The 16,916-nt window shown below is 47.0% G+C and overlaps 1 protein-coding gene across 1 annotated transcript in view; it reads left to right on the forward strand.

Annotated features, from left to right (window-relative positions):
* Positions 1–16,916, forward strand: part of lrp2a (low density lipoprotein receptor-related protein 2a) — a 522,167-nt gene that overhangs the window by 399,364 nt on the left and 105,887 nt on the right. Inside the window, exons 59-60 of the mRNA XM_070873618.1 lie at positions 10,597–10,716; positions 11,898–12,014. Of these exons, the coding sequence (XP_070729719.1) occupies positions 10,597–10,716; positions 11,898–12,014 (237 nt within the window). The remainder of the gene's footprint in view (positions 1–10,596; positions 10,717–11,897; positions 12,015–16,916) is intronic.

Here is a 16,916-nt window from a genome sequence, read left to right on the forward strand (position 1 = left end):
CTCCCCTCTCCCCTCTCCCCTCTCCCCTCTCCCCTCTCCCCTCTCCCCTCTCCCCTCTCCCCTCTCCCCTCTCCCCTCTCCCCTCTCCCCTCTCTCCTCTCTATATAATGGGTTATGGGGAGCGGGCAGGGAAGTGGACCTGAGGCCATGATCATATTAAATGGCGGAGCAGGCTCGAGGGGCTGTATGGCCTACTAGTCATTCTATTTCTTATGTTCTTATGCTCGCTTCTCTCTTCTCTCTTCTGTCTGTCCTCTGTCCTCTGTCCTCTGTCCTCTGTCCTCTGTCCTCTGTCCTCTGTCCTCTGTCTCTTCTCTGTCCCCCCTCTCTCCTCTCCCCTCGCAGGTGCAATTGAGTGCTGTCCTTTTATGGCCATGAACACTTCCTCAATTAGCATGCAACTCTTTTTGGAGTTTATCTGCAAAACAAAATCATTAATCGGTACCACCCGCCCTGGATGACACACCAGACATTTACAAGGCCCTCTTTTTTTTTTTCTTTGGGTTTTTTTTTGGGCACTAAATCACTTTTTTTTCCCAGTGCCCCCTATAAAAGGGGAGGGGGACACTAAAAGCACCGGCAATTAAAACAAATTAAACTTTAAAACGTAAAATCAAATTAAAATTTGGTTGCCGGGCGTGATGATGCACTCCAGTCCCTCCGGTGCCCACCTCTCGCGGAAGGCCGCGAACCTACCGGTGGATACCGCGTGCTCCATCTCCAATCAATTAGCATGCAAGGGCCACAAAAGGTCTACAGGTGCCATCCCCAAAACTACAAAAAAAAAACGCCTAAATCCTGTGCATGCGCAGTGGAGGCCCTCCGAAAAAACCCGAGTGGCGAGGCCTCCACATGACGCATTCTGATGACGCCACCGAGTCCCGCTCGCTGACTGCCGCTCCCGCCGCTGCCCACACAACGGCGACCAAAGCGGCTCCCGACGAGACCAGGCGACAGCGGGTGCCAGAAACAGCCCTTGGAACTTTGAATTTTCATTCCAGAATGGCAGAGTTCCTGTAGAACATCTAGGCCCAGAAATTGCGGTCGGAGGTTTCCCGTGGGCGGATGCCTCCGACCTGAAAAATTTCTGCGGAAGTACCTGATGGTCCCGGAGGAGCATGAGATTCTGTTGGGGAGGCCTTCTCTTTCTGCGCAGCGAAGAGCGTTCCCGTCTTTGAGGTTCCCACGCAGAAGGTGCAGTCACGTGTGACTGCTCAACCAATCAGGTACAGTATTCCACAGCATTATCATTACTAGCAATGAGAAAAAACAAACACAATAAAAAAATAAAAAACATACCTCACATAATTAAAATTAATTGAAATTAAAGTTAATAAATGCCTTAAAAAATATATATTTTTCCGATTTTTAAAAAAGTTTTGTAATTAGGTTTAAAAATAAACTTACCTTAGTGAGCAGGGTTTTTAAACAATAAAATGTGTTTTAATTTAATGTAATTATATTTTTGTATGTTTTTAAACTATTACACCTGTAAAAGTAGGCTATGCGCCAGCTTTTATCAGGCGCAAGATTGGTTGAGCAGTCACACGTGACTGCACCTTCTGCGTGGGAACCTCAAAGACGGGAACGCTCTTCGCTGCGCAGAAAGAGAAGGCCTCCCCAACAGAATCTCATGCTCCTCCGGGACCATCAGGTACTTCCGCAGAAATTTTTCAGGTCGGAGGCATCCGCCCACGGGAAACCTCCGACCGCAATTTCTGGGCCTAGATGTTCTACAGGAACTCTGCCGTTCTGGAATGAAAATTCAAAGTTCCAAGGGCTGTTTCTGGCGCCTGCTGTCGCCTGGTCTCGTTGGGAGCCGCTTTGGTCGCCGTTGTGTGGGGAGCGGCAGTGGGCGTCAGTCAGCGAGCGGGACTCGGTGGCAAGCGTCATCAGAATGCGTCATGTGGAGGCCTCGCCACTCGGGTTTTTTCGGAGGGCCTCCACTGCGCATGCACAAGATTTAGGCGTTTTTTTTTTGTAGTTTTGGGGATGGCACCTGTTGACCTATTGTGGCCCTTGCATGCTAATTGAGGAAGTGTTCATGGCCATAAAAGGACAGCACTCAATTGAACATAAGAAATAGAATGAGTAGTAGGCCATACAGCCCCTCGAGCCTGCTCCGCCATTTAATATGATCATGGCCTCAGGTCCACTTCCCTGCCCGCTCCCCATAACCCATTATATAGGGGAGAGGGAGAGAGGGAGAGGGGAGAGGGAGAGAGAGTGTAAAGTCCTGTCCCCTCAGTACAGATTCACACAAGGCATGTAGTGAAGTCAAGGTCACTCTGGACCTGCACCTTTATTTCACAGCTCTGGAATGCTGCACTTGCCTGAGACCTGTCCTTATATACCTGTCTCTTGCAAGTGCACCCCAGGTGGTAAGGTATGCTGGTGGTTACAGGTCATATCTTATTACAGTCATGTATAGCATGTTAGGATGCAGTTATATATAATAATGTAAGATACATGGCATCACCCTCGCCCAAGGTCTTATTGTCTTTATACGTTCAGTCTCTCAGGTGATCTACGCTCTCGCGTGGAGCGTCTGAGTTGTGGTTCAGTTGTTTGCCTTGGTGTCTGTTTTTCTTTGGGTGTGGTTGCTGGTATCTCGCCTGGGCTGTCTGTTTCGATTGGTGTGATTGTTGTTGACTCACCTGGGATTGCCCTTTCCTCAGGTTGTTCCCTCTGTCTGTCCACCAGGTGTGGTGCGAGTTCCACATTGTAGTCTGCCTCTGGTTCCACAGTGTTGTTGGTAAATCTGCCTTTGACTTGGTCTACATGCCTCCGGCAGGTTTTGCCATTGTCCATTTGTATGACCAGTAGCCTGTTTCCTTCCTTGCCCGTTACTGTCCCTGCAAGCCATTTGGGACCCCTGCCATAGTTTAGTACAAACACTTTGTCCCCTATCTCATTCCATCTCCCCCTCGAATTTCTGTCATGGTACTCAGTCAGCTTACGGCACTTTGCCTCAATGATTTTGTGCATGTCTGGGAGGATTAATGAGAGCCTTGTCTTTAAAGTCCTTTTCATCAACAGTTGCGTGGGGGGGATCCCAGTCAATGAGTGCGAACGAGATCTGTATGCCAGCAGCAGTCGTGACAGGCGACCCTGCATTGGGACCTTGGATTTTAAGCATGCCTTGTTTAATGATTTGCACTGCTCTCTCCGCCTGGCCGTTGGAGGCCGGCTTGAATGGTGCCGTCTTGACATGATTTATGCCGTGGTCAATTATAAAATCTTGGAATTCTGCGCTGGTGAAGCACGGACCATTGTCACTGACCAATATGTCAGGGATTCCGTGCGTTGCAAACATGGCTGCGAGGCTCTCCACAGTGGTGGAGGTTGTGCTCAAGTTTAAAATGGTGCATTCGATCCATTTTGAAAATGCATCTACAACTACGAGGAACATTTTTCCCATGAATGGGCCTGCATAGTCTACGTGCACCCGCGACCATGGTTTGGTAGGCCAGGGCCAGGGGGCTCAGTGGAGCCTCCCTGGGGGCATTGCTGAGTTGGGCACAAATGGTGCACCTTCGGACGCAGAGCTCCAAAGTCCACGTCAATACCAGGCCACCAGACGTGGGATCTGGCTATGGCCTTCATGAGAACGATCCCCGGCTGCTCACGGTGGTGCTCCTGGACAAATGCCTCTTGCAAATGTCCTCGCTCTCGATATGCGTTGGATTTGTCAAGCTCCAGCATGACAGATCGGAAAAGCCTCTTTTCAGTGCATGCGCATTGTGCACTGAAAACCGGCTTTTGCAAAGCCTTCCCAGGTCCATAGATACTCAGTACGGACTCGGGGAGGCCGTAATTTGCGAGCCCTATTTAATTAAGGGGATTATTTGTATTGATTTGGACCTACCTGCTAGTTTGGAAAATGGTGTTTGTGGTGGTATCGCCTGCAACGGACATCACATTGTAGCTTTTAAAACCAAGTTTTTCCCTCATTGCTTTTTGTCCCCTGAGCCAGATGGAATAGATCACTATGTATTTTCCCTTAATTTTCTTCTTCATCTGAAGCCTAACTACCAGTCACCATGGAGATTATGATATTTAGTGTTGGGCTTCAGCTTGCGGCTTCCATGAGTAATTCGGTCCCGGAAATTGGACCTGTGATGATTATAGAAAGCTAATATTAGGCCTACTGGGTCCTTAATTTTTGTTCCTTAATGATTTGCCAGACTGCTTGCTCTTTGCCTGCAGGGAAAAGAAGTAACATTGTTCCATACAACCACAAAGAACAATTTAATAAAGTACCAGTATAAATGTGTTAGATTATAGTTTTTTTATTGCTAAGTATGATAGGGTTCTGGAATCTGCAGTAATGCATTATATATAGGACCTGTGACAGGGGACCAAGGATTGCACTACAATCAAGTTTAATATTGTTGGAATACTCCTTTTCTGCCACAAGAGGAAGCTCTAACACAATATAAAATTGTCTTGTATATTTTTACTTTAGGACCCCTGATTGTTTGGATAATACTAAATTCTGGTCATGTCTTGCTATGTCAAGCAAAAAATGTTGTGCTATAGTAGCAGCAAGTGCTGATAATCACCAGGACTTTTCTAATGTAAACCAATTATTTGACAAGAAACCACCAATATTTCAGAAATATTTGACCATTACAGCCCACATAGAACACAATTGCTTGTGGATAACTGAAGGTCAGGTTAGTTGAATGTCATTTGAATTCTATTGTTCTATGTCACAGGTCCTATACATAATGCATATATATTTGCCAATTGTGCTAGTTTGCAGAAGTGATTTTTTTGCTCAAACTCATTTGCATATCGTTGAATGTAAAATCGTCCATGAACAGGAATTGAAGGAAAATTATTGACCTGGTTAGGAAATTAGCTAAGCAGCAGGAGACACAGAGTAGGGATAATGGGTAGGTGCCCAAATTGGCAGGACGTGACTCGTAATGTCCCGCAGGGCCTCAACTATTCATAGTATTTATTAACGGCGTAGATGATGGCATAGTTATGTATCCAAATTTGCCAATGAAACAAATGTAGGTAGCATTGTAGGCAGTGTAGATGAAAGCATAAAATTACAAAATTATTGACAAATTAAGTGAATGAGCAAAACTGTGGCAAATGGATTTCAATGTAGGCAAATGTGAAGTCATCCGCTTAAAAAAAATAGAATAGGATACTTTCTGAATGGTGAAAAACAGTGGAGGTTCAAAGAGACTTGGAGGTCCAGGTACATAGATCATTAAAATGTCATGAACAGGTACAGAAAAAAATCAAAAAGAATAATGGAATGCTGGCCTTTATATCTAGAGGACTAGAATACAAAGGGGTAGAAGTTATGCTACAGCTATACAAAGCCCTGGTTAGACCACACCTCGAGTACTGTGAGCAGTCTGGGCACCACACCTTCGGAAGATATATTGGCCTTGGAGGGAGTGCAACGTAGGTTGACCAGAATGATACCTGGACTTCAGGGTTAAGTCAGGAAGAGAGATTGCATTGTTGTGTTCCTGACACAGATGAGACTGCACACAGGGAGGTTAAAGTAACAGTGACCTCAGTCTTTATTAAGTCACTTCAGAGTGAGGAACAGGCCTTAGGGGCTGACTTATATACCGTGCTCCAAAAGGATGCTGGGATCCCTTGGGACTTCAGGGGATGCACTCCCTGGTGGCGGAACATGGGAGTGCATGCTTTACAGATACACAACATCACTCCCCCACTGCCCACCGCCCCCCCCCCACCCAAAGTCAAAGTGAAAACTATTTACAAGGTGAGGCGGTTGGGAGCCTTTCTTTCCCTGGTGGACCGCCTCAGTACAAACGTCTGTTCTGGTGATTTGGCTGTGCCCTTGCTGGGCTGCGTGTTGTTGGCCCTGCAGGGCTGCTGGGTGAGCCTGGCCTTGCTGGGCTGTTGGGCGTGATGGGTTCGATTTCCTGGTCTGGGGTGGTGTTGTTGATCCTTTGAGTGTGTGTTGTGGGCTCGAAAAAGGTGGTGTCTGCTGTGGGTTGTTCAGGGCAGTCTGTGAACCGCAGCCTCGTTTGGTCCAGGTGCTTTCTACAAATTTGTTCATTGTCTAGTTTGACTATAAACACCCTTCTTTAGCTATCACCGTGCCCGCGATCCACTTGGGACCATGTCCATAGATTAGCACGTACACAGGGTAATTCAGATCAATTTCCGGTGACAGTGGTGCGACCATCATTTACATTTTGTTGCTGCCACCTGCTCTCTACCTGATCATGCAGGTTGGGGTGAACCAGTGAGAGTCTGGTTTTAAGTGTCCTTTTCATGAGTAGCTCAGCCGGGGGCACCCCTGTGAGCGAGTGGGGTCTCGTGCGGTAGCTGAGCTGTATTCGAGACAGGCGGGTTTGAAGTGAGTCTTCTGTGACTCGTTTAAGGCTCTGTTTGATTGTTTGTACTGCCCGCTCTGCTTGCCTCATTGGAGGCTGGTTTAAACGGGGCCGAAGTGACATGTTTGATCCCATTGCGGGTCATGAATTCTTTAAATTCGGCACTGGTGAAATATGGCCCGGTGTCACTGACCAGTATGTCAGGCAGGCCGTGGGTGGCAAACATCGCTCTCAGGCTTTCAATGGTGGCGGTGACAGTGCTTCCCGACATTATTTCACATTCAATCCATTTTGAAAAAGCATCCACCACCACCAAGAACATTTTACCGAGAAACGGACCCGCATCGTCGACATGGAACCTTAACCATGATCTGGAGGGCCAGGACCACAAACTTAGTGGTGCTCTGGACGCATTGCTCAACTGAGCACACACACTGCATTGCCGTACACAGGACTCTAAGTCAGAGTCGATACCGGGCCACCACACATGGGATCTGGCTCTCGCTTTCATCATTACTATACCCGGGTGTGTGCTGTGGAGATCAAAGATGAACGTCTCCCTGTCCTTTTTGGGTAGTACTACGCGGTTACCCCACACAGGCAGTCTGCCTGAATGGACAGCTCGTCCTTTCGCTGCTGGAACGGCTTGATTAGCTTTTGCATTTCAACGGGGATGCTGGCCCAGCTCCCATGCAGTACACAGTTTTTTTACTCGGGACAGCAGAGGATCTTGGCTGGTCCAAGTCCTAATCTGGCAGGCCGTGACAGGTGATTTATCATTTTCAAACGCTTCCATGACCATCAACAAGTCTGCAGGCTGCACCATTTCCACCCCCGTGGTGGGCAATGGTAGCATCCGCACTGAGAGCATCCACACAGTTCTCTGTGCCTGGCCTATGGCGGATGGTATAGTTATACGCTGATAACGCGAGTGCCCACCTTTGTATGCGGGCTGAGACAGTAGTATTTATCCCCTTGTTTTCAGCGAACAGGGATATGAGGGGCCTGTGATCGGTTTCCAGCTCAAATTTGAGGCCAAAGAGGTACTGATGCATTTTCTTTACCCCGAACACACATGCTAATGCCTCTTTTCCAATCATGCTGTAGGCCCTCTCGGCCTTAGACAAATTCCTGGAGGCATAAGCGACAGGTTGCAACTTCCCCGCAACGTTAGCTTATTGTAATACACACCCTACTCCGTACGACGACGCATCACATGCTAGCACAAGTCTTTTACACGGGTTATACAATACAAGCAGCTTGTTGGAGCATAAAATGTATCTGGCTTTCTCAAAAGCAATTACTTGGTTTTTTCCCCATACCCAGTTCTCACCTTTACGCAATAACACATGTAGGGGCTTTAAGAGGGTGCTTAACCCCGGTAGGAAGTTAGCAAAATAGTTGAGGAATCCCAGGAACGACCGCAGGTCCGTGATGTTCTGTGGCCTGGGCGCGTTCCTGATAGCCTCTGTCTTGGCATCTGTGGGCCGAATGCCGTCCGTCGCGATCTTTCTCCCCAAAAACTCCACTTCTGTTGCCATGAAGACGCATTTCAACCTCTTCAGCCGCAGCCCTACGCGATCCAGTCGCTGGAGGACCTCCTCCAGGTTTTGTAGGTGCTCGACGGTGTCCCGACCCATGACCAATATGTCGTCCTGAAAAATCACCGTGCGTGGTACCGACTTGAGTAGGCTCTCCATGTTTCTCTGGAAGATCGCTGCAGCTGACCGAATTCCAAACGGGCATCTGTTGTAGATGAACAGTCCCTTGTGCGTGTTGATGCAGGTGAGGCCCTTCGAAGACTCCTCCAGCTCCTACGTCATGAAGGCTGAAGTCAGGTCGAGCTTGGTGAACGTCTTGCCTCCTGCCAGCATCGTAAATAGGTCGTCCGCCTTAGGTAGCGGGTATTGATCCTGCAGCAAGAAACGATTAATAGTTACTTTATAATCGTCACAAATCCTGACGGTGCCATTACTTTTGAGTACTGGAACAATCAGACTGGCCCACTCGCTGAATTCCACTGGGGAGATGATGCCTTCGCGTTGCAGCCTGTCCAGCTCGATTTCCACTCTCTCTCCACTCTCTCCCTCATCATGTGAGGTACCACTCGCGCCTTGTGGTGAATGGGTCATGCCTCTGGGACCAAGTGCATCCGCACCTTCGCCCCGGAAAAGTTTCCAATGCCTGGCTCAAAAAGGGAGGGAAATTTGTTAAGAACTGGGTACATGAGGCCTCATCGACAGGATTTTGCCCAGCCAGCTCCTTCCAAGCAGTGTGGGGCCAGCGGCCGGGACAATCCAGAGCGGCAGTTCGTGCACCGCGCCCTCGTAGGTGACCTTGACCATGGCACTGCCCAGGACAGTGATGAGTTCTTTGGTGTATGTTCTCAGTTTCGTGTGGATGGGGCTCAGGGCTGGTCTGGGTGCCTTGTTGCACCACAGTCTCTCAAACATCTTTTTACTCATGATGGATTGGCTAGCGCCAGTGTCCAGTTCCATGGCTACGGTAAGCCATTCAATTTAACATTTAACATTATAGGTGGACATTTCATTGAAAATGTGTGCACCCCGTGTACTTCAACATCTGCCTCCTCTCTCTGAGGCTCAAAATTGCTTTGATCCACCATGGACCGATCTTCCTCTGCCACGTGGTGGTTAGCAGGTTTTGAAGAGCTTGCAGCTCGTGTGCAAGCTCGTTGGAGGTACCCCATTGTTTCACTGCTCTTGCAAACATGCCCTTTGAAGCGGCTTGAATAGACTGAATGGAAGTCTCCACAACGCCAAGAAGGTATGAATTGCCTTGCATTCATCCTTTGTTGCAACTCTTGAGTCATCTGGGTCACCTGAGGCCTGCTGGCAGTTGCAGACTCGTGGTTTCTGCCCTGTACATTTCTGCTCACAAACACAGTTCCAGTTAATTTATGAACATTGCTAGCACTTGTGTGCTGAGAGATTTTTTTGGTGTCATCACTGGTGGACATAAACGCCTATGCTATCGCAATGGCCTTACTGAGAGTTGGTATCTCTACAGTCAAAAGTTTTCGTAGGATGGTCTCGTGGCCAATGCCCAGTACAAAAAAGTCTCTCAGCATTTGCTTCAGGTAGCCATCAAACTCACATTGTCCTGCAAGTTGCCTTCGCTTGGCGACGTAGCTCGTCATTTCCTGACCTTCAGATCACTGGCACGTGTCGAACCGATACCTCGCCATCAGCAAGCTCTCCCTCGGGTTAAGATGCTCCCGAACCAGTGTACACAGTTCCTCATACGGCTTATCTGTGGGTTTCACCGGAGCCAGAAGATTTTTCATGAAGCTGTAGGTCGGTGCCCCGCAGACCGTGAGGAAGACCACTTTCCTTTTTGCAGCGTTTCCTTCTCCGTCCAGCTCGTTGGCTTCAAAGTACTGGTCTAGCCGTTCGACATAGGCTTCCCAGTCATCACCCTCCGAGAACTTTTCCAGGATGCCCACAGTTTGCTGCATCTTTGCATTGGATTCGTATACTCGTCGCCAGTTGTGGTATTCCTGACACCGATGAGACTGCACACAGGGAGGTTAAAGTAACAGTGACCTCAGTCTTTATTAAGACACTCCAGAGTGAGGAACAGGCCTTAGGGGCCGGCTTATATACAGTGCTCCCAAGGGATGCTGGGATCCCTTGGGACTTCAGGGGATGCACTCCCTGGTGGCGGAACATGGGAGTGCATGCTTTACAGATACACAACATACACAAGTTAGGGTTGCATTCCCTCGAATTTAGAAAGTTAAGGGGTGATCTGATCGAAGTTTTCAAGATATTAATGGGAACAGATAGGGTACATAGAGAGAAACTATTTCTGCTGGTTGGGGATTCTAGGACTGGGGGCATAGTTTAAAAATTAAAGCCAGACCTTTCAGAAGTGAAATTAGGAAACACTTCTACGCACAAAGGGTGATAGAAGTTTGGAACTCTCTCCCGCAAATGGCAATTGATGCTAGATCAATTGTTAATTTTAAATCAGAGATTGATAGCTTTTTGTTGACCAAAGGTATTAAGGGATATGGGCCAAAGGTGGGTATTTGGAGTTAGTTTGCAAATCAGCCATGATCTCATTGAATGGCTGAACAGGCTCGAGAGGCTAAATGGCCTACTCCTGTTCTAATGTTCCTAACTTGTGCAATCAGGCAGTGTTTTAGAACATAATTCAAAAGAAAAATTGCACCCCAAGAGTAGTTGAAGTAATTGAAGTAAATTTGTATTTTCTGTACTTATTTTTATAGAGGATCTTACTTGCAATCCAATGGGTGATTTCCGCTGTGACAATCATCGGTGTATCCCACTCCGCTGGAAGTGTGATGAAGAAAATGACTGTGGAGACAATTCTGATGAGCACAACTGCAGTATGTAATAACATCTGAAACATAGATTACATAAATTATATAAAATATGCAGCACAGAACAGAAACAGGCCAACCAGTCCATGCTGGTATTTATGCTCCACTTGGAGCTCCACCCATCCACCCTCATCTAACTATCAGTATAACCCTCTATTCCCTTCTCCCTCATATGTTTATCTAGCTTCCCCTTAAATGCATCTAATGCATTTGCCTCAACTGCTCCCTGTGGTAGCATGTTCCACATTCTCACCATTCTCTGGGTAAAAAAGTTTCTTCTGAATTCCCTATTTGATTTTTTGGTGACGATCTTATATTGATAGCCTCTGGTTTTGCTCTTTCCCACAAGTGAAAAAACACTGTCTACTCTATCGAAACCTGTCATTATTTTAAAGACCTCTATTTTCTCCTTTAGTAGGGATTGCATTATTTTTCCTATTATGAATGTTAAGCTGACTGATCTATAGTTCCTTGGATAGTGTACAAATTGATTCCATTCAACCCTTCCAATGTTCTTTTGGTCTGTTTACTTACCAACCACTGGCAAACTGTGATGCTTTGAAGCAATCAGTAGTTTGTTGTAAATGCTTTGGTTCTGTGGCATGTGTTGTACTTGTACAGTGACCAACATGGTCAACTCTCCTGAACTGAACTTGGTATTACAAAGTAGCAGTCAATCATGTACCTGTGTACTGAATTTCAAAAATAACTGTGTAATAAGTTAGCAGAGAGAAATGGGAAGAAATTTATTGATTACTGGCCGAGAGCAGTGAAAGCTCCCAATGCAGATGGGAATTCAAAGTTACCCAATATTGAAAAAGAGTAAAGTAATCAGTGTACACTTTAGATTTCTTGTAGTGATGGATAAAATGATGCTGCTATTGAAAAATAACGTGAAAAATAATGGATAATTTCAATGCAGAACATAATTTAAGCTAGACAACTGGTCCTTTAACCCAAACTGGATGTGAGCCTGAATCTAGCATTAAATATACTCGCTGTTGGATTTATCCAGAAGACAGATAGCTTATGTAATCATCAAAATCCATTAGCATTTTCTAACTTCCACAGTGGTATGTTTTGTTCTGACAAACTAGAGTTTTAGATGACATAACATTGTCAGGAGAAATTCTTAGGTTAATTTGTGACTTCACAAATCCATTTAATAGAGCTATGTTTTATTTCAGGCCCTCGTGAGTGCACCGAAAGTGAATTCCGCTGTGACAATCTTCGTTGTATTCCTGGAAGCTGGGTGTGTGACCATGAGAATGACTGTGAGGATAACTCAGATGAACGAGACTGTGGTATGATCAGAATTAGTGAATCTAGAAGAAAGAAGTATGTGCTTTTGTATCTATTGCAAGAGAAGAAAAGTTCTTTAATAGCACCAATACATTAGAAATTGTTAATGTCTCAAAGGAAAGTTCTGGGAAAATTAACAATGAACACATACAGAGGAGATGAATGAAAGCTAGTTTCATCTGTTAAAATACATATAAACATGATGGGTGGAAGATTTTCTGATTGTCTTGCAGAGGAGGGCTTGCAATAGTCATGGGGATAGAATTTCGGGTTTTAGCGATTTTGCCTGTTTTTGGGCGATAATCACGGCGAAAACATTTTCTTTAGTACTGGGGTACCGTTACCGCCAGAGCTCTCAAAGTTTGGCAAACGGTGAAAAGTGATAGCGATAAATCCAGCATTGCACAACCGAATTTGTGCACCTGAGCCGAAATTTGCGAGTGGGGAAAAAAAAAATGTGACCACCTGCGCATACGCAATTTTTTTTGTTGTTTTTGCCATTTTTTTTTTCTTCCCAAGCTTTTGGTCAGCTGTCAGGGAGCGCCCGCGCATGCGCAGTACACCCAGGGCTGAATCAGCCATTTTTAGAATGCAGTCATGATGGAAGGAGATGGGAGCTGGCAGCGAGCAATGAGGCCAACGAGGCCCTGGTCACTTCTGTGGAAAGGAGATGGGCGGAATGAAACCTGAGGGGTGGAAGTAAAGACCTCCCAGCATTTTTTTATTGCATTTGGACTACCATCGCTGAGGAAGTGTCTTGTATCGACGACATCCAAAGGACCCACACCCAGTGTCGCAAGAGGTTCAATGACCATTAGAGTAAGTAATATTTTTATTAATGCACTCCTTCATTACTTAAATTATAAATCGGACACATGTTGGTAAGCTTGCTTTCTGAGATCTTAAAAGATGTTTCTGCACTTCGATGTCTTCCTCATGAACCACATACAACTTCCAGGGCTATTAAATGCACACAGCATGGTATAAGTGCTTTGATGGCTATCTGTGTGTGCCACAAGAGCAGATGGGCCCTCTGGTAACCATTCCAATTGTCACCTTTGCAGAGAAAGATGTCCCACAACCACCGGGGAGCAGTGACGGACAGGCAGCGGTCCGCCCAGAACCATGCCTCTGACAGACCTGGAGGAACAAGTAGCTGGTCTGATTGGTGCCTCAAGGAGGTCAGCTACCCCTGTGGGTGCTGAGCCCCCATTCAAAAGTGAAGGTAAGTCCTGCAAAATCCTGGCTGGGTTGGGGCAATGTGATGCAGTGTCTGTGGACTAGGGTTGGGGCAATGTGATGCAGTGTCTGTGGACTACATATAATGGAGTAGCGGAGGTCCTTCAAATGAGCCTGTGCTATGTGACCTTACTCATGTCACCCTGCCCCTCCCCTGCTGCTAACCACTCGCTGTTGTTTTCTATTTCCAGATGAGTCGCATGTGCCGAAGCCTCCACCTCAAGCTGTCAGGAGGAGGGGAACGAGGGCAAGGAACTTCAAGGAGGAGCAGACTGAGCAGCCTATTCCGGGCGGGGTGGGGGAGGGGTTAGCCGGGCGGCAGAGGGGCGATGCACTCAACACCCCTTTTTCCGTTGGATAGTACCTCGTCCGAGGGCATAACATTCTCGGGCTTTGAGCCATCCAAGGCCCCCAGTACAAGTGGCATGCATCAACACACTATCGGGGTTGAAATCCCGTATGCTGTCTTTCCGGAGGGTAAGTCGGCAAAGGCAGACGCACACCTGGACATGATGGGATTGTCCAGGGAGAGCGTCCAACTCACCCGACAGCTCCTAGAGGCATTGGCTAGGATTCTCGCAAGCATCGTGGCACTATCTGTGAAAGTGACAGAGGTCGGGTCACAGATTGTCCGTGCAGGCCGCGAAACCTGCGAGGCTGTCAATGCCCACGCGCAATTGATGGCCTCCATCTTTGACACTGCAGTCCCCAGTGTCACACCCAGACCCACATCACCTGTGAGTGACGACGCCAAGCAAGAGGCTCATCACTCACAAGCCGGACCTTCCATACCTCGAGATTCTCCAATGGATCCACAAATGACGTCTCCATTGTCTCTCCCCTCAATACAGCAGGACGCTGGTCGCCTTGCTGCATGAACTCTTGGTGTCAACTTGGGTAGGGTCATGATGCGAGGGAGCGGGATGCGAGGGAGCGGGGTTAGGGTGAGGGCGGAGGAGGAGGTGCCGGAGGTAAAAAGACATTCGTTGCAGGGGTTGTTTTGTTACTATTTTATAAAAGTTCACAATAATGTTTAATGCATTTTATTAAAGTTTCACAATTACATTTAGAAAGTTCAAAAAGTTTACAATGTTTAATAAATTCTTTTGTTCACCTTAACCATTCCTGTGTAGTGTCTCATCTGCAGAATAAGAGTGGGAATAATGTGGCCAGGCAATAGTCAAACAATGCTGTTCACTCTTCAAGCAAAGTGTTGAACACTGAGCTGCTGAATTAAGGCTTTTGCAGTGGCGAAAGCTCCACGAGACCTCCCCGGTGGTGGGGGGCGGGGTGGTGGTGGTGGTGGTGGCATGGGTTCATCGCCAGGCTCCTCATCCTCATCCTCCTCCCCTCTCTCCTGAGGTGGTCCTGCAGTCCCCAGTGGCAAATCCTGTTTCCTCATGATGACTAAGTTGTGTAACATGCAACATACCACAATTAACTCCGAGACCTGCTGAAGGGAGTATTGCAGGCAGCCTCCAGAGTGGTCCACGCATCAGAAGCACTGCTTGAGCACTCCAATTGTCTGTTTGACAATGTTGCGTGTGACTATATGGATCGCATTATAGCGATTCTGTCTGAGGGTTCCGGAGGGGGGGTCATGAGCCAGCTAGCGAGGCAGTAACCTTTGTCCCCCAACGTCCAGCTCTGGCCTTGTGGGTGATGCTCGCACAGGTATGATACACTGCTCTCACGCAAGATGAAAGCATCATGAATGCCCCCTGGATTTTGGGCATTTACTGCCATGATGCGCTGAGTATGGTCGCAGACGATCTGTACGTTCATGGAGTGGAATCCCTTTCGATTTCGATAAACCTCTCGATCCTCCAAAGGTGCTCACAGGGCAATGTGCATACAGTCAATGGCACCCTGAACCTTGGGAAAGCCAACAATTCGTCCAAAACCTACAGCCTCTCATTCTGTGCCTCATTGGTCATTGGGAAGTTTATGAAATCCATCCTGTGTGCATACAGTGCAGTAGTCACCTGGTGAATGCAGCAATGTGTAGCGTACTGCGAGATGGAGCATATATCCCCCGCTGATGCCTGAAAGGAGCCAGAGGCATAGAATGCAAGTGCTACAGTCACCTTCACCTCGATGGGCAGTACCGTCCTGTTGCTGCTGGTAGGCTGTAGGTCTGCCTGTATGAGCTGGTATATCTCTATGACCACCTCTTTACGGAAGCGCAGCGTTCGAACGCACTGTGCATCAGACAGATGCAGGAATGAGCGATGTTCCCTGTAAACTCGTGGGGTGTAAGGCCCCCTCCCCAAACGTCTGTGAACTCTTCGATTACGCTCAAAATTCTCATGAATAAGCCTTCTTCCAGTTCGACGCTGAATAGAAAAAGCAGCCAGGAATAATGGCGGACATAGCTGCCATTTTTGTTAATGTCCTTAAATATCCTTTAAAACAAACTATAAACTCACATAAAACTTCACAGTGTAAAACGCAGCCTTCCTTCTCCAAATCCTTTGATGAACTGAACTTATGCTCCATTTTCAAGTTAGCACCGGGTACGTCCTGGGTCCGACCTGGGTTCAACTGATTTATTTCGGGCGAGTTTCCAGGCGGATGGTAAAATGGACGATATCATCAAATTTTCCGCCCGGGATGATAGCGCAGCAAAGCATGCTGATTGACATTATCCAAACGGTGAAAACATCAGGCAGGCGCAACCACCACCGAAATTTCCGCCCAGGCGCAAAATGTTGTGCAACTCGTTTAGCACCAAAAAAATTCATTTTTGTGCTTCGCCCAGGTGGAAAACCGGTCGTAAAACCTGTCGCAAATCTAACCCATGGTCTGTACCGTGGCATTTTCTGAACTAGCAGTAAATGGCCTATTGAATGTGTTATTGTTTACCAATGGTATTCAGTTATTATTACACCTAAAATGAGTAAAATCATCAGAACACAGGAGAAGAAGAGGATTCTAAATGTAATCCAATTGCTTTGAATTCACATGATTGGAGTCCCGCACCTGACTACGTAATTCCAACATTTTTTATTACAGCTTCCATCATTGAATTAGTTCTTAATGCCAGTAAATCAGAGTGTTTAATATGTTGCGCCTCCAACTGACATGATAGCCCCACATCAGCAGTAAGTCATTTGTTCTTGATAGGCAGGGCCTCAATCATCATCATAGGCAATCCCTCGGAATCATGGAGGACTTGCTTCCGCTCTTAAAATGAGTTCTTAGGTGGCTAACAGTCCAATACGAGAACAACAGTCTCTGTCACAGGTGGGACAGATAGTTGTTGAGGGAAAGGGTGGGTGGGACAGGTTTGCCGCATGCTCTTTCCGCTGCCTGCGCTTGATATCTGCATGCTTTCTGTTATATATGTGGACTTGTATTCACTCTGCACAGCCACCAGAGGGCTCATTCCCCGGAGTCCCAAGAGATCCCATAATCCCTTGGGAGCACAGGTATTTAAGAAGGCTTCGCAGGCTGGAGAGGCACTCTGGAGACCAGCAATAAAAGACTGTCACACGTTACTTTGAGCTCACAGTATATGGAGAAAGAGTCTGACTCTTTCTCCATACCCAACAACGAGATATAGATAGCAATCCCAAAGATGCAGAGAACAATGGGCATCCTGGAGAAATTTTCGGCGGGAGATGATTGGGAAACTTTTGTGGAGCGATTCAACCAATACTTCG

This window comes from Pristiophorus japonicus, chromosome 3 (genome assembly GCF_044704955.1).
Source record: "Pristiophorus japonicus isolate sPriJap1 chromosome 3, sPriJap1.hap1, whole genome shotgun sequence".
In the NCBI taxonomy this organism is placed as follows: Eukaryota; Metazoa; Chordata; class Chondrichthyes; family Pristiophoridae; genus Pristiophorus; species Pristiophorus japonicus.